General features: G+C 33.7%; 1 protein-coding gene and 1 pseudogene across 2 annotated transcripts in view; both read right to left on the reverse strand.

Annotated features, from left to right (window-relative positions):
• The window catches only part of LOC145296124 (phosphatidylinositol-glycan-specific phospholipase D-like), a 92,803-nt gene extending 69,034 nt beyond the window's left edge, over positions 1-23,769 (reverse strand). The window contains exons 1-4 of one of the 2 annotated variants that reach the window (XR_013869970.1): positions 23,567-23,769; positions 17,686-17,738; positions 17,322-17,400; positions 13,749-13,849 (exon numbers count right to left, since the gene is read on the reverse strand). Coding sequence is in view for 1 of the 2 variants with exons in the window: in XM_080142275.1 (XP_079998401.1) it covers positions 13,749-13,849; positions 17,322-17,400; positions 17,686-17,738; positions 23,567-23,651 (318 nt within the window). In the remaining variant the exon portion in view is untranslated. The remainder of the gene's footprint in view (positions 1-13,748; positions 13,850-17,321; positions 17,401-17,685; positions 17,739-23,566) is intronic. The other variant, XM_080142275.1, reaches the window with a different exon arrangement.
• Positions 23,770-24,448: 679 nt separating this feature from the next.
• On the reverse strand, positions 24,449-24,565 carry LOC145296350 (5S ribosomal RNA; annotated as a pseudogene).
• Between the last annotated feature and the right edge of the window lie 220 nt (positions 24,566-24,785).

Here is a 24,785-nt window from a genome sequence, read left to right on the forward strand (position 1 = left end):
TTTGCTGTAAGCTTTTTTTTTTTTTTTCAATTTTGACCCCTTAGCAGTTATTTTTACAGGTTAAAAATCAAGTACAGAAAAGATACCCCGACAAAGCACGGGTATCTTTGCTAGTGTAGTCATATTTCTGCAATGCTTAAAATAATGAAAACAAATATTTATGTATAAAAAATATATATTTATTGTTTGGTGCCAGTGAATGATAAGCAGGAGAGGTGGAGAAAGCACAGGAATTGAGGGTAGTGATCTCTCAAACATGGGAGCAAGTCAACTCTCTCAATTTGAGAAAGTTTGCTAGTTTACATAACATTTTTGGATACCTACGTATCCACCTATAAAGGCTCAATCTGAGATTTTGCATCTGCTGTTAATGTAGCCACATTCGTAAGATGTTTATTCAATGATGGGTGCAGTTGCAGATATTATTTGCAACTCTGTTTGCATCACATACGGTCATTTATACTGCATTAGTCGAACTCTCCGTAAATACTTTTTTAAACAGGGAAACAAATGTTTTAAACAAAAGGTGATGAACTCAATTAATTATGTTAATTTACAAAGAAAAATTGAATGCTTTTCATGTCGTAATGTCAACAAGACAGAGCATAAAAGATTAGAAGCACTGATATTTTTGTGTTCATTCTTTTCACACTAACTCCAAGAGCTTGAGATAAAATAGGGCTGAGGGTGGCGCGTTGACTGCTGAACACAATGAAAGTATGAGTCTAAGATTCAGTCTACACAGTAAACAGATTTATAAACTGATTAACGATCATTGGTTTGTTTACAAAAATAAGTAAAAGAAAAATTTGGTGAAAGAAAAAAAAAAGAAAAATGTCAAAGGAAGTGAAAATAGAAGATATAAAAAAAAAAAATGTCAAAAAAAAAAAAAAGGCGATAGAAAGGGCAAAAGAAAAAGATGAGAAGCTAAATAAGGCAAAAGCAAAAAAAAGCAGAAAAAAAGGGAAAAAATAAAGAAAAAATAAGAAACAAAAAATTTAACGAAAATGCAAAGAAAGGCAAGAAAGAAAAGGCAAAATGAAAAGAAAGAAAAGGCAAAAAGAAAAGAAAGAAAAGGCAAAATGAAAAGAAAGAAAAGGCAAAAAGAAAAGAAAGAAAAGGCAAAAAGAAAAGAAAGAAAAGGCAAAAAGAAAAGAAAGAAAAGGCAAAATGAAAAGAAAGAAAAGGCAAAAAGAAAAAGAAATCAAAGAGCAAAAGAAGAAAGAAAAAGGGCGAAAGAAGAACAAAGAAAGAAGGGTAAAAAAGAAAGATAAAAGAAAAAAGGATAAAAGGGCAAAGTAAAAAGAAGGAAAAAAAGAAAAAGGTTAGGTGAAAGAAAGGATAAAAGGTGAAAGAAAAAAGGCAAAACAAGGAAAAGAAAAACCAAAGAAAAACAAGAAAAAGGCAAAAGAAAATAAAGCAAAAAAATGGTGAAAGAGAAACGTGTGAAAGATGAAAGAAAAAAGAAAAAGGCCAAAGTAAAAAGAAGGAAAAAAAATAAAAAGGATAAAGAAAAAGGTAAAATAAAAACAATAAAAAATGTTTTGTTTCTCTCGTCTTCAAAAAGAAATGTTCGTTTTAAATTCCGCCTGAATGCTTAACAATTACTTAGTTTCCAGTGACTCTTTGATCCTTCCATGCATAACAAGAGTTGCTCGGTTACACTTAAGTGATAAATAGCATTTTCATCACAAAACATGAAAATTGAATGTACACGTCTTATTTCAGATGCATCCAAGCATTCTTAGAAGAGGTTCTGTCTATTTGTCTGTCACAATTCTGAAATAGATCTAATCAGCACATCTGCAGAACAATCATTCTTGTTTCTAAATAGCACCACGAGAATGAAAAGAAAAAAATTCATTTTCTTTTTAGTGTCTGGCTAGGTTTCAAGTGTGCAGACACTGGGGAAATCTTTGTGCGTCTTATACTGACTGGCACGGCTGATAAAAATTGGAAAATATACAAGAATAAAAATATATAACATTTGATTTGCAGCAGACGATACGCACAAAGATATTTTGTCTGATTAAAAATCATCATCAGTTCTTGTGGACTAAAATTTATGTTTCACCTTTGCATGTGTGATTAGATTAGACAGTAAAAAGATTAAATACGAATAGTGTGTGTATTTATGTGCGTGTGTGTATTCATGTGTGTGTATTCATGTGTGTGTGTGTATTCATGTGTATATGTGTATTTATGTGTGTGTGTGTGTGTGTGTGTGTATATATATATTAATGTCAGGTCATGCCATATGCTACTGGTACCAGGTAACCCAGTACTACCTACCTCATGGTCAGGTCACTGGCAACTAAACTGGTTCCCCCGCCAGACTTGTTTGGCCAGGAGGATGGCTAGTCTCCCTGAAGGATTAAAAACAAGACCTTCCAAAGGGCAAATGAACCTTTTTAAGGGGTCAACGGCCAACTAGCACCGTGTATATTTGTGTGTATATGTGTATTGGGGTGGAGAGGGCTCCCGTAAGCCGTGGTGAAGGCAACCTTTCTAGGAGAAGCAAATCTCTGATTTAAAAAAAAACAAAGTGGGAGACCAGTACCCACATTAAGCTGGTCTGCAGTTTAACTTGTTGCTGGCTATCTTGCTCTTGCTTGTTGCTGGATCTCAACATTTTGATCCGAGAGAGAGAGAGAGACTTAGCTGTCGTACAAAGCTAAGACTCTGTAACATCATCTGTGTATAGATACTCCCTCAGGCATTTGTCTATAAAAATGGTCCTGTGGCAATGTAAGTCATTTTGGGGCTCATGAACTTTAAATATCTGAGGGAGTGGTACTCGTCTGACAAGATGTTGCAATCATATATATATATATAAAAGAACAAGTAGTTAATAAAACATGTTAAAAAACACATTTTTCAAAAGAGTTAAAAACATATTTAATTTGAAAAAGGAAGCACTAAATAAGTGGATAGTCCTTAATCCGCAGAGTTTCGGATCGGAATTTGCTTGCAGAAGTATTTAATGAAACTACAAGTAAGTCATAGATCTTACTTGGTAACAAAAAGTGAAGCAGAGGGAATAGGGTGAAGAAAAAAGTGAATGGATAGTCTGGTGAAGGGTAAAATATCCAATAATGGTAAAATCCAAAAATCCAGAATCCAAAAAAGAAAGAAAGAAAAAATATATATATATATTTTATATAGACAAATATTACATAGTTGCTACACTGAAAATGCTAATGTTTTGAAACGATTGGTTTATTAAAAAACCAAAGGCAACAGAAATAAAGTTTATCCACTATTCATCATATAAATATTATACTTTACTCTTTTTATTAAGCACTGTTAATAACCTCGTTTTAATTCATGGGTTTTATCACCTGAATACCTTTAGCTTGGTGTGTATATATATATATATATATATATATATATATATGACACGTTTGGTGAAAGAACAACGTAAGTGTAAAAAGTTGAAACTGAGATTTTTGTCGCAAAACGCATAATATATCAAGGAGAATCTAATCACAAAGAAATCAAATTCAAAGTATTTATGTGAAAATAAGTGCTTGAATATTTGATATACGTCTGTTGATACTTAAGACCATGTGTTTTCTTTAAATTCTTTACCTAATTGTTTTATTTGTTTTGATTTTTACAGACTTGCAAATCAACAAGCACTAACATTGTTGTTCATTAAAGTCGAACATCTAAAAAAAAAAAAAAACAATAAAATAAAATTTTCCAAGTCCCTTCAAATATGACTGGAAGAAAGAGAACAAGAAAGGTTGACCAGTGGGAAATAGAAACATCAAAACAGAAGCAAAATAGTGGAGAAGAATATGTCAGTGGTTCTTCCAAATGCATTGTAAGAAAGCGCAGGCTTGGAGAAGCATGTTCTTGCAAGAAAAAATGTTTGGTAAAAATAGATGGCCTGGAAAAGGTTGCATTAATATTCAAATAATTCTGGAAAATAGGAAATTACAAGCAAAATAGCTACATTTAACCTCTTTTTTTGTGAAAAATACCAAACCTACATCGTTCTTCGACCAAACGTCATATATATATATATATATATATGTGTGATTTCCACAAACAACGTTGCAGCCCACGTGCCATGAAAGCTGAAAAAACTGGAAGTCTATAACTCGAGTTTCGTCCTCATTTGGACTTATCAGTTAGACATATCTTAACATGGGATTCAAAACCCAAATGCATGCAAGACAAATATTCTGCCACCTGAGCAACTGCGCCACCAACAAGAACATCTATCAACTGATGCGCCTAATTGAGTCTTGGACTGAAAATTCTTTTTGAATTAAAATAAATCACAAAAAAATATTTTTGTTATACAAATATGTGGTTTATTCCAAAGATTAATCTTCGGAATTTGGGTTTTAAATACAATCTTGGGAAGTATGCCCCCCCTCCTCAAGGGTTTGCACATATATGGCACAATCTATAGGTCCAATTTTCACAAACACTATGCATTAAATTAAACTGTAAAAAGATTTCAATGGGCAATCATAGCCGCCAGGTCTTTATTGGAAAAATTTCTTTTTTAGTAATAATTTCTACTGTTGCCATTTTGAAACACTAGAGGAAAGGGGACAGGGTATCTGCTACACTCAATCATGGGTGGCCTTAGTTATTTTAATTAGGTCAGACGTCTATGCCCATGGATAACAGGAAATTAGAAATTTAACTAAGAAGAGAAGAATGAAAGGGAGTGGGGTGGTAATATATCTGAAGTTTGTTGCAATAGTAACAACCAGATATATTTCAGAGATTTTTTAGCAGAGTTTAATCTACATTAATAATAATAATAATAATAATATTTGTTGAGAAAACTTTAGCTTGAGTTAAAAATTTAAGATAACATTTTGTCTGATTAAACATCATCATCAGTTCTCGTGGACTAATCTGTTTCACCTTTGCCCGTATGATTAGGTTAGATACTGATAAGATTAAATACGAATAGTGTATGTATATATATATATGTATATATATATATATATATATATACACACACACACATATTAGTCCTTATACGAACAGTGTGTGTGTGTGTATGTAATTATTTTCACAGTTAAATATCGCAGCCCACATGAACTATGAAAGCCAAAAAACTGGAAGTCCAAGACTCAAGTTTCACCCTCATTTGGGTTCATCAGCTATCAGCTAGACATATCTGAACTTAAGATTCAAAACCCGAATCTCTTGCATGTGAGGCAAATACTCTGCCACTTGAGTAACAAACAAGAGAGTTGATGAAATGATGAGCCCAAATGAGGGTGAAATTAAAGTTTTAGATCGAAAATTCTTTATATATATATATATATATATATATATATATATATATATATATATATATTAGTGTTGGGACGATTAATCAGAATCGAAAAAAACAACAAATTTGGGGATATCAGAATCAGTATCGAAATGGAAAAATTGTTGCCTATTTTCCGATGCCAAAATGATTCTTTTGTCTTTTTTTATTTAATTTTGTTTAAAGCAAAATCTTCCATTGCTGCCAATAATGATAAAATAATAAAAATTGATTGATTCTAAAATACCAGTAAAGCTAAAATCAATAGATTATCTTCCACAAGTGTATTTTGGCGTTTAGGAAAATATCTGCATATTTAACATGTTTTTTTTTTTACAGAAATCGGGGAAAATAACAACTCTATATTAAAATATTTAGAGATTTATAAAGAATCAGAATCAGTAATTGTAGCGGAATTGGGAATTTAGTACGGAATCTTCCCATCACTTATATATATATATATATATATATATATGTCTTTCTTTTAGTTGTAGCGAATTTTAAATTAAAATAAATCACAAAAATATATTTTTATTAAACAAATGTGATTTATTCCAAAGATTAATTTTTGGAATTGGTAATTTAAATACAATCTTGGGAATATGGTCCTTGAGGTTCACACATATATGGCATAATCTATATGTCCAATTTTCACAAACTCTGCGCATTGAATTAAATTGTAAAAAGATTTCACTGGGCAACCATAGCTGCCAGATTTTTATTGATGATAGTCTTTTAATAGAAAAAAAGAAAAAGAGAAAAATTTTGAAGCTTTTTGGGGTTTTTTTTTAGTAATAATTTATATTGTGGGCATTTGGAAACACATGTTTGTGTCACTAGGAAAGAGGTGAGAGGGTATCTGCTACAGTCAATCATGGGTGGCCTTAGTTATTTTAATTAGGTCAGACGTCCATGCTTGTGGATGACAGGAAATTAGAAATTTAACTAAGAAGAAAAAGGAGAAGAGAACGAAAGGGAGGGGATAGTAATATATCTGTCTAAAGTTCATTGCAATAGTAACAAGCCCATATATTTGTAGATGTATAAGAGTTATCTGTCCCTGACAATAGGAGGCAATCAGAATGATCTCCCCTGGACAGGAAAGCAACTAGAGTAACATCCTCTGATTTCTATGAATACTGAACACACGGGTGCAGCCATTTGTATTTTTGTATTGAGCTCACCATGAGCCCGAAGGATACAATATCCTGCTTGACTCAACTCTTCCATGGCGCCATAAACAGATTTTGACTGTAAAGCGTGATAACTTGTACACCAGCATAAGACATTGGATATATTTATATTATAAATATATTGGATATATTTACTTTCGAAATACCATGGAGCAAGAAAACGTGCTTTTATTAAAGTAACTCATCGAGTTGCAGAAAGAAAACATAGAACTGAGGAGAGAAATGCCTTGCAGTTGTTCCCAACATATCGCAAATTAAAGGAACAACCCTTGAAAGGTCTGGATACAACTTTTGGACGCTTGGGTAGGATACAAAGATGCGGATTGGAAGACCCAGCTTTAATCAAGAAGAAACTACAGGAGACCTGCACACCGGAAACAAACATACATGCATGCATTTAAACAGACAGGTGAGATTTATATATTACTAGCGAGGGGTACCCGGCATTGCCCAAGTGTTTGGAGGTGTGTGTGGTTTTGGGTAAATCAAAACTCCAGGGGGGGGGGGGTTAAAATAAAAAAAAAGTTTTTGTAAGTAAGTATGAGGATCGAACCCGAACCCTTGAGGCAAAGTTGGAAATTAAAGTGTGAAAAACAAAAACGTGCGACGTTAACCATTGCGCCACCGCGACATACTGACAGAAACACGTTTGAATTTATTTAATTACTTAAATTGGCAGGTGCACGTTTTAATGACTTAATGAGGTCAACTTTTGACTGCGGGGTAGCATTTCATTTAGTGCGGGAATGCTTTTTTTTTTCCCCCCAAGACGTTGGGGGTAGGGGGAAACATTATAGGAAAAGGCCTAACCTACATGCGGCGAGCGAAAACTGTTGAATATTTATCTTCCCGAAGTCGAGCAAATTAAATAGACAGGCGAGCTCCGTTGTTAACTCTCGAGATATTACGATTTACATGTGATATAAAAAGTTTTAAAAAGTTGTTAGGCGACCGACCACTTTGTGAACTGACTGACCGCTTCTCTGAAAAAAGCCTTTCTTGGACATACACAAAAAGCGAACATACATTTTCGCTTTTATATATATAGATAGAAGGTAAAATGTGTGTGTGTTTGTATGTCTCGCAAAAACTTCCGACAGACCTGTTGGAATGTGACGAAATCAGTATCATTTTAAAGCTCGGTCTCTCGGATGACAAATATCAAAAAAGTTGATTCTTTAATTCATTAATTCTTCCACCCTCAACTTGGCCGTTTTTCACAAAAAGGGAGCGGTTTTACCGCTGATATTTTTGCAAGTTGTCATCCTCTCGATTGACAACCCTGAATTCCAACGCACATGACTTTCGGTTTCGCGATGGACACATCAGCTAAAACATTGGGATTTTTTTTTTTACCTTCTTTTCCTCCTTTGCGTTACTGTTTGAACTTGTAGGGTCGGAAAGCCTCAACCTTTTATTTTATTTATTTATTATTTATTATTTATTTTTTTAATTCAGGTTATGTGGCCAAGCCAAATTTATTGAATTTCATATTCAGTGTCCGAATGAAATGACTTGCCGGCAGTAGGTTAACTATTCAGACGACATAGCTGCTGGCCCAATGATAGCGGAGTTGCAAAATACTGAGCAACAGAGAAGGATATTGGCGCATGTAGCTTTGCTGACTACATTGGCGCAGAAGTTTTCACGATTGGTTTGCCTGATGGCAACAGACAAATCAACTTCCTATTTTAATGATGCCACACATGCTCTGGCACTATCTGGTGTACAAAGTTCAAGCCATGCACAGCACAACCTGGCCCCTGTAACTCCACAGTATACTAAACGTTGCAACACTGCAGGAAGATGTCACACCCAGGAGGATCGATGAATCAAAAAGATTATCCAGCAGTTGCAATCAAGTGCTACTTTTGAGGGGGTGGTGGAGAACCTAAAAAAGTTACGCTGTAAATTTAAGGAGTTCAGAACAGAAACTACAAGCAAAGTGTCGAGAAGTAGGGTGTCATTCATGTTTACGAAAGGTATCTCGGAAAAATTTTCTGCTCACAGACATAAGAGACAGCCAACAAACGTGCCTTAACTTGAGTGGGATGAGAAGCAATTTCAGGTGTGTGCCCGAGAATTACCCCCCCCCTCAGTCACACAATGATATCTCACCCATGGTTTGAGTCTTCTGGCCTATGGAAGGAGTTATCATCAAAGGCAACAAAGTCCTGATACCTCAACAACTTTGCACAGAGGTATTAGAATTCCTTCACTCCACACATCAAGGTATGAATGGTATGTTAGCAAATGCAAGACAACGATTTTTCCGGCTGGGTTTAGATGCTAACATCAGGCAAACCAGACCCCAGTGCCACACTTGGAACACAATTGCATCATCTCAGCCTAGGAAACCCTTAACGCCCCAGCGGACCCAGAATTTCCATTCCAACAAGTGGTGGTCAATTTTGTCAATATACAAGGTAGAAACTTTATGGTGTACGTGGATCGATATACGTAATGGGTTGAAGTAGCCCTAATGATGTCAGGAAGGACCAAAACGGTATGCGATACCTTGAGAACTTGGTTCTATACTTACATCATTAAAGACCACCTTCCTATTTTACGAGATAAATACCAAACAAGGAAACAGTGGAGAGAAATAGGCGAATTAAGAGAGGTAGCAATGGTCAAGAGGCATATTCGGAACGAACAGTTCTCCAACCAGCATTGCCACCCACTCTGGGAAACCCATGTAGGAGATTTTGTCCTGATTCAAAACGGATGGACAAAGACAGGAGGATCGTTGAGACAGGGGGAACTGGCAGTACCAAGTGAGAGTAGAAAATTTTATCAGAGAGGTCATTTATGAATAGTAGGAATAATAAAGGTCCAAGGATTGATCCCTATGGTACACCCACATTTATATCATCAGTCTGAGGAACGATCTCTACCAAACTCCTCTATCAACTTTTGGTCTATAGACTTGAAATTTGATATTTTCAAAGCCTTCTCAAGTAATAATAGAAATAAGGTACTTTCAAAACAAAGCTCAAAATCCAAGGCCTTTTGCAAGCCTGTGTGAACCCTGGACTCGTGCGTATTCACATAATTATCTCCCTTTATTTCTTGAATTACTTTTACATCGTCGAGCCCTAATTGAATTAAAACTGCAACATAAAAATTTTTTAAGAAAAGCAAATAGTTTTTTGCTGTAGATTACCACTTTGACAAAAACAGCAAACAACAAGAATCAGAAAAACAGTCTGAAATATACAAACATTTCATGTCATAAAAATAAAATGTAAAGACCTGTGTATCTTATTATCTTGATTATCTACTCCACTTATCCTTGATCCTCGCTTTATGATGTGTAGTGTTTAACAAGAGAGTATCAAGTACCATTAAAAAAAGTTACATATTATTTGGATTCTTCGGACGACTGTTCTCATCTCGAGTTTTATTTTCACGTTTTTGCCGATGTAACCTACGACCTTCTTCAAGTCTATCTGTTGTGTGTCAGTAACTCGATTAACATGGTACTAAGTTGAACCCAATTTACTTGTGTCAGATAGATGCATAAAGGTTAAGGAGTTACCAGTGACGCATATCAGACTCAGTGACTTCCACTGACAGAGTGTGCACCTGCATGCTAGATGGGGGTGGCCATCCCCCTCACACATACACCCTGATATAAATAGAAACGCACACCAGGAAGGTCAGAGGAAAGATGTATTGATGGAAATGCAAGAAAGCTTGAGTCAGCAGTGTGAGTGGTTTCTCAGGTTCACTCATAGATGAAATAAAGAAAATCGGTGTTGTATTTTCGTCTTTAGTGCTCTTTATCATCGACCAGTAACAGGGAAAAATTGTATCCCCGAAGACAAAAAAAAAAAAAAAAGGTATGGTGGACTCTTAACCCATATATATGCACACACAGTAAGAACTACTAAGGTAGATACACAACTTAAGGGTCCTTTTTTGACATTCAACTTCATGTCAAAAACGACATTATTTTTGCACCGACCTAATACAAGTCTTACAAGTATACAATCTAGTGTGTACACACGCGGTCGAGCTCCTTTAAGGACCCTTAAGTTGTGTGTCTCTCTTATATATAATGAAATGGGGAAGATGCACGCGGGCGAACCTAAGAAACGATATTTACATAAGACGATCACATAAAGGCCATTAGAACACACCCACAAACACGTTAGAGCAAGACGCACATAGATATGGTTATATAGCAGTTTTATATAACAAGTGGGGGTATCCAGCATTGCCCAAGTGTGTGTAGGTGGTGTAGTAAGCAACCCGGGAGATAGTAAGGGGGGGGGATAAAAAAAAAAAAAACAGTATGCAGAAGCGTTAAAAAAAGGCTGGAACCCGTAACACGAAAGAGAAAAAAAAAAATGTGACGTCTTAGCCGATGTTTGTATCGTCCGACCGGAAGTTTGGAACGTTGAAATTAAGCGTAGTCAATTGAAAAGACAATGACTTGCTAAAATGTCGGCGAAAAAAGTAACCCCTTCTTGTACAAAACTGCTCAGTTGAGGTTGAAGGAATGAATTTTTTTAGCCAAATTTTCAATATTTGTCATCCGAAGAACAGAGCTTTAAAACGATACCGATTTTGTCAGGATTTGTCACCTATATATATATATATATATATAGATATATTTGTAGTCATCGACATACAGTCCTGTTTCGTTGTATCACAACTCATCAGTGCCGCTAGACTAGCATCTCTCCCAAGCCAAGGATTGAACCTAGAACCGTCGTGTTGACGGTCAGCAGTTCTCCCACTCGACCATGGAATTGACGCCCGTAAATAACTCGTCGGAATGTCTATTTAAATAGACACCCGCCACCACCTTTATAGTGCTCAAATCGCATGTTCGTAAACAAACAAACGAGCTTCGCATTTTCAGCCAATTAAGTAGAGGGTGAGATTATTTACGACAGTGCTCTACCCAAAGAGGGGGGCTTGAAATATATAACGCGTCGGAATGTCTATTTAAATATATATATATATATATATATATATATATATATATATAACATATATCTCATCAAACTATTTATACAACATATCATATCTCATCAAACTCAAGCATTCTTCTGTCGAACTCAGGAATTTGCACAAAAGTTTAATTTAATTTACACGCATGTTCTATCTTAAGTAGTTCACAACTGTATTTTTTGAGTATTACCCTCATTGAGGATTGAACCTTCAACTTGTAGAAAAGTGTAATTTATAATTCAATTCGGTTATAGTCAGCAAATGTACTTCCTAATTTCGCACATAACCCTATCGGAAGTGGTGACAAGGCAAATCAGTTTCTTTCGCTTTTATTTTTCTTCAGTATTTCTTTTGTGAAAACTATTTATTGAAATAAACTATAAGAAAAGGACATTATTGAAAAAGTACACAATAAAAATTAACAAAATTATAAAAAGATAAAAATAACACACTTAGTCTAAATAACAAAATGAAATAAAATAAAAGTTTTTATTTTATTTGAAATGAAATTATAAAAACTAAAGTTGTTATTGTTTTTTTTTTTATTTTAAAAATATAAGTATTTTATTTAAATTCATATAATAATAAAATATAAAAATAAAATTATTGAAATCAAAATAACAAATAATTTATAGATATGAGAGAAAAAAAAAAAAAGCGAAGGAACTGATTTGCCTTGTCACCGCCCCCCCCCCCCGGTAGCGCTCTGCAGAAAATTGGCAAGTGTGTCAGCTGACTATGACCACTTAATTAAATGGATTGATTATCCTACGAGAGATGAAGAACCTTAAAAGAGGATTGAGTAGAACTGCTTTAATAGACTAATTTTTTGTAGGGGTAGGTCATTTAGCTTTGGGGGTTAATCTACTAATGTACTCTCTCCCCCCACAAACGTTGTGATGGATGAGGAAACAAGGCCGATGATAAATAAACAATAAAACATACAATAAAAATTAACAAAATTATAAAAACATAAAAATAACACAATTAGTCTTTATTTGCACTTTTGATAACAAAATAAAAAAACAAATGATTTTATAAGAAATGTTTATGAAATTATAAAAATATTTTTTTTTTTTTTAATTTTAAAAATAAGTTTTCTATTTAAATTTATATAATAAATATGTGCTTATGAAAGTATAAAAATAAAATTACTGAAATCAAAATAACAAATAATTTATAGGCATGAGAGAAAAAAAAGCAAAGGAACTGATTTACCCTGTCACCGCTTCCAGTAGCGCTACGCTGGAAATTAGGAACTTGAGCACGTGGTACAATGGGGAAAGGAGTGGTTGGTTATTTTTACTTTTAATGCATCTAAAACCAAGCTTCTCTCTTTACATCACCAACACTCTGATCCCCATCTGGAATCAATTGAAATGAATGGCTCTCGTCTTCAGGAGGCCTCAAGTTTTGACAAGCTTCTGGGCTTTACCATTACTCCTGATCTTAAATGGAACACGTACATCAAATCTGTTGCCAAGGCCGCTGGAAAAATGGTGGGATCTTTCTATCGATCCGGTAGATATCTCACTGCTGATGCTATTCTCTATCTATATAAGAGCCAGGTACGTCCAAGGATGGAATACTGTTGCCACATCTGGGCAGGAGCTGCTAGAAAGGACTTGTCCTGTCTTGATAGAGTTCAAAATAGACTTCGTAGCCTCGTAGGAGATGTCCTTTTCTCTTCCTTACAACCTCTATCTCACAGAAGAGATGTTGCGAGTCTGTCTCTGATGTATCGTTATTTTCATGGAAAGTGTTCGACTGAGCTTCAATCTATGGTCCCCCCCCTCGCCAAACTTTCACAAGAAACACTCGTCTAGCTGTAAACACTATCAATAATTCCCCCCACTCTTTATCTGTGCCTAAACCTAAACGTAGATTCCATGAACAAAGCTTCTTTCTTAGAACTGCACGCCTGTGGAATTGTCTTCCGTTTTCCTGCTTTCCCCCTGACTACAATATGGTCGTCTTCAAGTCTAACGTAAACAAGTTCTTGATGAGCCGTTCCATATAAGTTAACAAATTTACCGAATTGATTACTATATTGTCCAATTTCTACTGTACACTCTTTAACCCTTATCCTCGAGTGGCCTCTTGGCCTTGATAAGTGGTGATGCCTGCGTAAAAAAAAAAAAAGAAAAAAGTATGTTAGCTGACTATAACCTTGAATTCTTCCAAGTACTTTATCCGTTATGCCACGTAAAATGAGTACAATAGTCCAATCAATCAAAATACTATGAATTATCAATCCTCATCTCAAAATTTCAGAAAGATAAATGATGGATGTATCTTACTTTATTCCAAGGTTGTTCTGAATAATGTTTCTTGATGTAATTCACGGTTGCGTTAATGAAAGGGGCGAAATGAGTGTCTTCAGAGATGTTGTGGTATTGTCCTGAAAATAAAAACAATACGCAAAAGCAATCAGTAAAATCATTCTTAAAAATACATTTTTTTTTATTTATTTCTTCATCCCAAACAAGGCACAGTGCTACTAAGTTGTAAGGGGCTACTATTTGGGACTAGATTTTCAGGGATACTATGTAGGGAGTTGGGCAGCGAGATGTCCGTTCACATTACATTTGAACTTTTGCATGTTAGTACAGTCAGGGGAGCAGGGGTCTGGGAAGAAATTCCAAAGTCTAGCAGTTCAAGGGAAGAAGCTATTTAAGTAGAAGGCATTACAGCATCTAGGGATCTCTACGGTGTAGGGGTGGGATTTTGCTGCTTTTCGGGTTTGTTGGAAGCATTTGAGTTCGTCTGAGCATTTTCCATAAAGTACTTGTAAAACAGGCGCAGGGATATCACATTTTGGTGATGCGACAGAGGTTGGAGTTTAGCCGATAGTACAGGACCTATTAGGTTGGCGACTCATTTTAATTCTATCAAGGAGCAAGAGACTAATGGCAGATGCACGCTCATAGGAAAGGAGAAAAGTATAATAAATAAAAAATAAAAATAAATAAAAAATAAAAAAAAATAAAAATAAAAAAAAATAAAAATAAAAAAAAATAAAAAGTAAAAAAATACAAAAATAATAAACAAATAAATAAATAAAAAAAATAAAAAATAAATAAATAAATAATAAAAATAAATAAATAAATAAATAATAAAAATAAATAAATAAATAAATAATAAAAATAAATAAATAAATAAATAATAAAAATAAATAAATAAATAAATAAAAGAACAATTTTCCTTTACTGCATCTTTTTTTGTAAAAAAGTTAACAGTTGAATTTTCATCTTTAGTACATTTTTTTAACACGATAAAACAGGAATTTTAGTAACTTTTTTACGAACCCCTGTGTCTTTAAAAATTTGGTACCACGTTTGTCAGAGAAATGTTGTCATATATCAATATCACTTACTGTCGGAGTACAAAATAAACTGGTTGATTCGTTTTTTGTGATCTTAAAGATAAGACTTCAACATCAAGTGTATCAAACATTTTTTTAATGAAAATTCCTTGTATCTCAACTACTAAGTCAATCAATTTTTTAATTATTTTTATGTTAATGATAATACCAAGTTGATTTTTCTTTCCTTTTTTTATTTCATGGAAATCGCTCTAGACAAGGCATGAAGCCACTTGATGTAAGAAGGAGCTAAAAAAAAGTGCTTGTCTGAGCTCCAATCTCTGGTCCCCCCTCCTCAATCTTTCATGAAAAACACTCGTCTAGCTGAAACCACTGTCAATAATTTTCCCCACTCTTTGACTGTGCCTAAGTCAAAACGTAGATTCCATGAACAAAGCTTCTTTCTTAGAACTGCATCCCTGCGGAACTCTCTTCCGTTTGCCCGTTTCCCACCTGACTTCAACTTGGTCATCTTCAAGTCCAACTTAAACAAATTCTTAATGAATCGCCCCCCTTAAGTAATCCAATTTACCACATCTCCATTACTAACGATTACTTTGATATTATCCCACTGATTACTGTACACTCAATAACCCTTATCCTCGAGTGGCCTCCGAGTCTTGATAAGTGGGGATTTCTATGCAAAAAACAAAAACTTCAAGGTAAAAACTTGCGAACGATAAGTGTTAGATGGAATAGCTTCTGACTCAGAAAGCAGCAATTCTTCCCCCTTTGTCAGAAACATTGCCCATGGAATGTGAGGACTAAAGGACAAAATAAGGGAAGCTGTAGTTACGAAGATGCCATGCAGGTGTTGAATACTTTAAAAAATTGACTTCCAGGTCTTTATTTATCACCCCCCCCCTTTTTTTTTTTTTTTTTTTTTTACAAAGAAGGCACCACTTATCAAGGCTTGGAGTTGGAGGCCACTCAAGGATAAGGGTTAAGGAGTATACAGTAGTCAGTGAGACAATATCATAGTAATTGCTAGTAATGGAAATTTGGTGAATTGGATTACTTAAGGGGAACGGCTCATCAAGAATTTGTGAACGTTGGACTTGAAGACAACCATATTGTAGTCAGCTGGAAAGCAGGAAAACAGAAGAGAGTTCCACAGGGGTGCAATTCTAAGAAAGAAGCTTTGTTCATGGAATCTATTTTTAGGTTTAGGCACAGATAAAGAGTGGGAGGAATTATTGATTGTTTTCATTGGCCTTCCCCTGCGAACTGAACCTGTTACCTCAACTGTTCTACATGCTTAATGTAATGTTTACGTTTGTAGATTCTAGAGTTGTAAGTCATTTTCGTATTAGGAGAAAAGAGAAATGCTGCTCCAAATAAAATGGCAGTATAAATCCAAAGAAGTCCAGAATTGTAAAGCTTGCAAAGACGAACAATAGAGTTTCTAGTAGATTTTAAAAAAAAAAAAATCTTAAATTTTAAAACTTAAAGATGAAAATGAACACGAAATGTTATGTGCCATCCAAAGGTTACCGAAAGAGGTAGACACACACAGACAATAGCCTTTGAGCCCTTGGAGGGGCTGTAGATGCTTTTGCAGCGAGAAATTCTTTTTTCGGGGTGAGGGTGCTGGCCCAATACTCAACCTTCCCAGAAGGTACATACATCATCTAGAGTTCCCAAATGGTCACCCATCTAGTACTGGCCAGGCTCAACGTTGCTTAACTTCGGTGATCTGGTGAGAACAAGTGTGTCAAAGTTATGTGCAGGAATTCTAAAAGATTCAGAATATTTTATGGAGAGATTCTGGTTTCTGATTGGTTGGTAGCAGAGCATTCTGATTGGTCCGTTCGTATCAACCCCCCCCCCGTCTATCATTAAAACCTCATTTTTTTTTTTAATCATACCCTTACAGTTATATAAAAAATATTGCAACAAGATAATAAAATATTAATTAAATAATTATTTATATGTATAAATCATCTAAAAAAAATTTTTTTTTCTTTTTTGTCTTTTGTTTGCCCGTCTCCCTCCAAAAATGGCATATTTCCACTGAGTGGTTACTATGATTACGGCCAGATTTATAGCGAGGTAGGGGAAACTTGGCGTGAAGTTGGGTAGTAGGATATTTGTTCACATTACATTTAAATTTCTGCATGTTAGTATAGTTGGAGAAACAGAGAGCAAAAAAAAGGGACTTCTGAGGGTAAGCAAACCAAAAAAAGAAGCTATAAGAGTATAAATCTACTTTTATATGCCTTCATGAATTTTTATTTGCATCTCCCAGCATATAGAGATAAAGAAGAGGTGTGATTTTGCTGCTCGTTTGGTTGGTCGGGGGTTGAGTGCAGATGTAGAAAAATCACGATGTTGCTTGAAAATATTTCTCAGGAAAAATGAAAACAACTTTCAAAAATCTAAAATATCAAATATGCTGGAGGATATTGAAAAAAAATTGTTTAATTCTAAATAAGAATTTTAAAAAAAAAATTTTTAAATCACGCAATTTTTTGGAAATAAAAATGTTCATATTGTCTCTTATAATTACCTGCATAACAAAACGTGGAATAAAACGCATCTGGATATGGAAGTCCTGCTTGGAAAGCATCAGAGTGCTGCAACAACAGCTGCATAGAGAAAAACAGAAAAAGTCAATGAATTGAAAAATGCTATATATCAAGAACCTGCCATAGAAATAACAATAGAGCAGAGATAGACTCGCTTCGTCTTTTCTGTGAAAAAAAAAAAAAAGAAGACATTTCCCACTAGATTTTGAAGTCAGTTTTATACCGTGTCCAGGCCAGAAAAGGTACTCTGAGCAGCTCCTCCCCACTTTTGGGGGATTGGGTTGGGAGTTAGATACCTTCTGGAGTGGTGGTAGTTAATAATTTAGGCTACAAAATTATAGTTACCTGATGGAAATTAAACTCTGTTGCTGTTTTAAACTGATGTGCAGCTCGATAACCTGTGGAAACGGAACAGAAATAGGGATTAACATGGCACTCAAGAGAGTACATACTTCCAGCAAGACTCAACAGATGAGAATAAAAACTACAACACTAAAAAAAAAATTAACAAATAAAAATAATCTAAACATTTTTTTTTTTTTTTTACAAAGGAGTCACCACTTACCAAGGCCCAGGGGCCACTTGAGGATAAGGATTAAGGAGTGTACATTGTCAATGGGAAAAATATTGTAGTAATCGTTAATAATGGAAATTTGGCAAATTGGATTACTTAAGGAGACGGTTCATCAAGAACTTGTTTGCATTGGACTTGAAGACGATCATATTGTAGTCAGTTGGAAAGCAGGAAAATGGAACAGAGTTCCACAGGCGTGCACTTCTAAGAAAGAAGTTGTGTTCATGAAATCTACATTTAGGTTTAAGCACAGATAAAAGGTGGGGGAAATTATTCATAGTTGTTTCAGTTAGATAAGTTTTTTCGTGAAAGTCAAGCAAGGGGGGACCACAGATTGGAGTTAAGATGAGCACTTGCCATAAACACAATAGCAGAGATAGGCTCGCAATGTCTCTTCTGTGGGAATTTTTATTAGTTAATCCATTAGCGCCTATGATCCATTTTATTTGTTTTAGGATCAGAAGTATAATTAACTGCATTCGAACAGCATCTGTATTTTTCAGAGACATCTATAAACAGTCATGTAAAATGCATTTCAAACATTACACTTACTGTCTGATGATGATTTTTAGTACTGTGAAAATCTAGAGGGGAAGGACATAATCAGTTTCATCGATTATTCAGAGATTTTTTTCATAAGTAGTCCCTATAACAATTTTTCAAAGATTGTTTCATAAGTAGTCCCTATAACAATTTTTCAAAGATTTTTTCATAAGTAGTCCCTATAACAATTTTTCAAAGATTTTTTCACAAGTACTCCCTATAACAATTTTTCAAAGATTTTTTCACAAGTACTCCCTATAACAATTTTTCAAAGATTTTTTCACAAGTACTCCCTATAACAATTTTTCAAAGATTTTTTCACAAGTACTCCCTATAACAATTTTTCAAAGATTTTTTCATAAGTAGTCCCTATAACAATTTTTCAAAGATTTTTTCATAAGTAGTCCCTATAACAATTTTTCAAAGATTTTTTCACAAGTACTCCCTATAACAATTTTTCAAAGATTTTTTCACAAGTACTCCCTATAACAATTTTTCAAAGATTTTTTCACAAGTAGTCCCTATAACAATTTTTCAAAGATTTTTTTCATAAGTAGTCCCTATAACAATTTTTCAAAGATTGTTTCATAAGTAGTCCCTATAACAATTTTTCAAAGATTTTTTCACAAGTACTCCCTATAACAATTTTTCAAAGATTTTTTCACAAGTACTCCCTATAACAATTTTTCAAAGATTTTTTCATAAGTAGTCCCTATAACAATTTTTCAAAGATTTTTTCATAAGTAGTCCCTATAACAATTTTTCAAAGATTTTTTCACAAGTACTCCCTATAACAATTTTTCAAAGATTTTTTCACAAGTACTCCCTATAACAATTTTTCAAAGATTTTTTCACAAGTAGTCCCTATAACAATTTTTCAAAGATTTTTTTCATAAGTAGTCCCTATAACAATTTTTCAAAGATTTTTTCATAAGTAGTCCCTATAACAATTTTTCAAAGATTTTTTCACAAGTACTCCCTATAACAATTTTTCAAAGATTTTTTCACAAGTACTCCCTATAACAATTTTTCAAAGATTTTTTCACAAGTAGTCCCTATAACAATTTTTCAAAGATTTTTTTCATAAGTAGTCCCTATAACAATTTTTCAAAGATTGTTTCATAAGTAGTCCCCTATAACAATTTTTCAAAGATTTTTTCACAAGTAGTCCCTATAACAATTTTTCAAAGATCTTTTCATAAGTAGTCCCTATAACAATTTTTCAAAGATTTTTTTAATAAATAGTCCCTATAACAATTTTTCAAAGATTTTTTCAGAAGTAGTCCTTATAGCATTTTTCAAAGATTTTTTTCATAGTCCCTATAACAACTTTTTCACTATTAAAAATTTCGATATATTTTTATCTCATATACAGTAGAAATATCCCATACGAACAATAACGTTTTTTTTTTTCTTTTGTTCAGTTCTTTAAATTATTTGGGTTTTATTCTTTTAATAAACGCTCAAAGTTAGACCCGTTGAATTGCCAGGTGTTTTTACGCATAACCGTAAAACGCGTTTTTTTTGTTATACAACTTTGTATTCAGTTTTTTGTTTGAATTTAATATTTTTGAATGATATTCGTTTTCAGCATACTCGAAAACCTGTAAAGTCGTCATCTAGTTGGAAAGAAAGTAAAAATTTACCCGAACCCCCTTTTTTAAATGGGAATATTCACCGGTCACGTGAGAGAGACAGCCACAAAGTGCGTGTTCAATTTAGTAGAACGCTGCTTAACTTCGGAGGTTATGCAGGCAAAATATATATATATATATATATATATATATATATGTATGTATCGCTTATGAAAAAAAAAATTAAACCCTTATAAAGTTGATTCTTCACTTAATTGTCAAAATAAATGTTAAAAATACATGGAAATTTACAGGACTAAATGAAGTTCATTTAGTCCTGTAAAGGCTACCGTAGTTTCTTCCAAAGTATGATTAAATTTTGGATTTTTTAATTTCGCCACACGAAATCTATATATTGAGAGAAAAGATGGAATTATTTGAAATTCAGGTACTTATATTATAATATTTTTGCATATTCTTATAGCAAATCATCTTAAATCTTATTTAGACAAAAAAAAAATAGCTGATTCAAAACCCTTTAAATATATATATATATATATATATATATATATATATATATATATTTAAATGTGTTATCCATCGAGACAAAAATGGCAGTGGATGGCGTTTTTTTTTAAATTATATTAAAAATAGTAGAAAAAGTTTTATATTATTCTACTTTTCATGTGATAAAATTCAGGCTTTTATCTTCCTGGGGGAAAAAAACTTGCTGAAGAATAATGAATTTTAATAGATTTTAATTCGTTTAAAAAAACAAAACAAAAAAAACTTGGTTTTTCTTCCATTTTTTTGGCTGTGCCTACTAGTATCACGTTTGGTTGTCTTGACTTTCTCTAGCCAACAGGACGAAGTGTTTCTGGATGAGTGAGTGTGGTAGATGCAAGTCTCCCACACTTTAAACTAAGTCTAGCACAAAAGTCACAACAAAAATGAAAAAGGGGAGATAACTGTTTGTAGGCCTTATGGTCTTCCATAGGTGAGGTAATATCATGTAATGACAAATGTCCAAAAGAAATTATCGTATTTTTAACAAAATGTGCAATTATTTATCAATTTTTTTCTTTTCTGGTATCGCTTCTTCAAAGCATTTCCTATTTAATTCTATATTAGCAATATTGGGATCACTAAAAGAAAATTATTAATTTATTTTTCAAAGATTTAAAAGTAGTGTTAAAATAATTAAAATATTTTTTTGCTAATCTGAAGCAATAATTATTAACATATTCAACGAACTTCACATTTCAAAACACAAAACACAAAAAATTAAACACCTGCAAAATTCGGATTTTCAACCTTAATCCTCACCCTCCCTACAATACAATATATTTTGTTCAGTTTCGGCTGATTATTTAAAAGCAGATTTATCACTACAAATAAAGAAGGGGGGTGTAGGCAAAACAATATATATATCTCGATTATGAAAGTGATAAAGTTCATTCTCCACTTAATAATCGGTGAAAATTTCGTATTGATTGGATAATTACTTGATTTTTGGTAGATTTTTAAAGAGAGCCTGCGTCAAAAAAATACTTACCCCCTCCTTCCGTTTTGGCCGTGTCTAAACCAGGCAGAGTTCACACTGAATATCATACACTTTGGGTTTGTATTACTGTACACATAGATTCGAAAAAGTTGTCAACAAACAAATATATAACAAATAAATATTATCAAAGGCAAGATAAGTTACTTTTCTACCAAACAGGATACATTTTTGTGTTTTTATTCAATGTAACATGTTTATTCAGCTCGAAAAACATGCAATGTTTACCGATGTATTGGAAAATTCAAAATGGCGCCCGACACTCTCTTTAACATAGTAAGTTTGGGAAAAGGTGTTATAAATAATAAACTAGACAAAATACTATTAAAAAAACACCGAATATATGTCAACTTATGTCACGGTAACATATATTGAGCAAATTTCTAACAGTATTTTGTCTAGTTTATTATTTATAACATCTTTTCCTGAACTTACCGTGTTAAAGAGAGAGTCGGCCGCCATCTTGAATTTTCCAATACATCGGTAAACACTGTATGCTTTTCGAGCTGAATAAACATGTAACATTGAATAAAAACACGAAAAATATATACAGTTAGGTAGAAAAGTAACTTATCTTGCCTTTGATAACATTTATTTATTATATATTCGTTCTTTGACAACTTTTTCGAATCTATGTGTAATACAAACCCAGATTTTATTTTATATAAATCTATGACTTACATTCCATTTATTCTTTTAATGTATTTTGCCTTTTTTTTCATGAAAAGGTTGTGTGCTTTTTTTTTCTTTTTTTTTTTTTTGTATGTATTTTTCATAAAATTCAAATTAACAAAAGTACTGTCAAGTCTGTTGAGTTTTTAGAACGAAAAGAAAATCGGTCGAAATTGTAATGTTCAACTAGTATTGTCAAAGCACTTTAAAATGTTAATTTCTACAGAATTAGAACCGAAGTGATTTTTGATGGGTAGCCGCTGGCGGCGCTGGCCGGCCTATTACGAATAAGATTTTTACTTTCATTTTATGTTATTTTAGTAAGAAAGATAACCAAATAGTAATTCGTTCTTACTAAAAAATAATAACAGGGGAAATACATCTTTTCTGGTAATAATATTATATTTCGTTTCATTTCGTTTTCGAGTTCAGGTTCGGTGTTTAAGTTTTATGGACGCGGACGATTTTTTTAGGAGTGGTTTGGCCAGAGTATTCCGACAGTAACATTTACCAAAATATTTTTTTTTAATTTTTTTTACGACCTGTCCCAGAAACACCCCCAACCTCCCCATGTTAAGAACGGCTCCGGAATAAACACCACCAACCTCTCCATGTTAAGAACGGCTTTCGAGGTTGGGGCTGTTTATTCCGAAAGCCGTTATTAACATGGGAAGTTGGGGGTGTTTAAACTACGTTGAGGCATATCGTAAAAAAAAAAAAAAAAAAAAAAAAAAAAAACTTTTTGGGGCGGGGCTTGTTTTAATATATAGATAGATTCGAAAAAGTTGTAAAAAAAAAAAAAAAACAAAAAAAAAAAACAAATATATAACAAATAAATATTATCAAAGGCAAGATAAGTTAGTAACTTACTTATCACCAAACTGGATAAGTTTTAGTGTTTTTATTTAATGTAAAATGTTTTAATCTGAAAGTTTAGTTTGTAATCGATGAGATTAACGTGAAAAAAAGTGTAAATTGTGGAATTTAGTGGCTGGGGGAAGAGCCAATTTCTAACCGTCCGCTGCACGCCGCAATAAGCATACGAATAGTTGGGTTTCAAATCGTAAACTGCTTCGGACATTTCCGGGATCGACTTGGGATTCTCCGCTAGATTAGAAAAACAAAAGTTGTAGAAGTATACAAGAATCAATATTTTGTTTATCTTGAATTTTTCAGCTTTAAGATAGCGATTTCAATATTTTGTAATATTTTATTCGGTTATTCTGATGTTTTCTTTCTGATATAAACGAAAAACGGTGTACAAAGTTTTCTAGAATTAAAAAAGAAGAAACAACTCCTTACCTATTTCGGCATGAGTAAGAACGCCACAAGAATGAACAAATCCGGGAACTAAAGAAAGGATAACGAATGCAATATGAAACACCATTTTCTATCATTATTATGGTTAATAATTTTAGAAATATTAACTTTAACAGAAAAAGCGCGACATTTGTTTGTGTTTCACGTGAATGAATGAAAACGGAAGTCGGTGAAACAAAATGCTATTCAGATTCTCGTTCGTTTTATTATTCCTATTCAACTGTTATTCTTTTACTAGCTGTTTCGATTCTCACTCTCGCGCCCTCGCGTGAGTACTTTTTGTGTGCATATCCAGAATACAATCTGAGAAGAAAAAAAAAATAATAAAAATAAAAATTCAGAAATTGAGATTGTCGGACTGACTTCCTCAACTTGGTTGTTATAGTCACAACGTTTCGGCCGTTTTGCCCTCCGGCCTTCATCAGGTGTTTTGTATCGAACTAACACCCAAGGTGAGGAAGTCAGTCCGACAATCTCAATAAATGAAAACACCTCATCTCAAAAATACAGACAATTACAATCTTTATGATGTACGTACACGTCATGAAACGAAAATATCATATTCCAAATATCACGTGAATTAATGAAGAACTTTTTTTCTTTCCTAATCAAAAAAATCAAATTTAAGGAGAAAACGATAACATTGTATGTTGATCTGCCATATTTAATTAATGAGGGTTACCGCTCCTTAATAACATCTCCATAAATAAGAGATGAAATAGTACCCCCCCAGTACCCCCCCCTCATTGCCCTTGAGTCCCTGAAGGAGCATAAGCCATCTACAACTTTTGTAAATGTTTTTGTAGCGAGGAGTTCTTTTTACAGGGTGCGGGTGCTGGCCCCACGCCCAACCTTCCCTGAAGGTACATACAGCGCCTAGCCTTCCCAAATGGTCACCCATCTGGTACTGGCCAGGCTCAACGTTGCTTAACTTTGGTGATCTGGCGAGAACCGGTGTGTCAACGTGATTGGATCGTACGTGAAAATGGTAACATTGTACTAATAATCAACAAAAATTGTTTACAGGGGGAAGGCCTCTTCAACCGAACATGAATAGACTCCAAGATCTTAAGTTGGAATGTGGAGTGAGCACCATTCAGAATTGAAAATGAGTTTCCGCTGAAGTTCGCTGCACATGACGGGTTTTTAAGGAGATGATGGTCAATTATTGAAAACACGTACGTATTAGTAAAAACGTCCG

This window comes from Euprymna scolopes, chromosome 16 (assembly GCF_053919585.1).
Source record: "Euprymna scolopes isolate OS-2025 chromosome 16, ASM5391958v1, whole genome shotgun sequence".
Lineage (NCBI taxonomy): Eukaryota > Metazoa > Mollusca > Cephalopoda > Sepiida > Sepiolidae > Euprymna > Euprymna scolopes.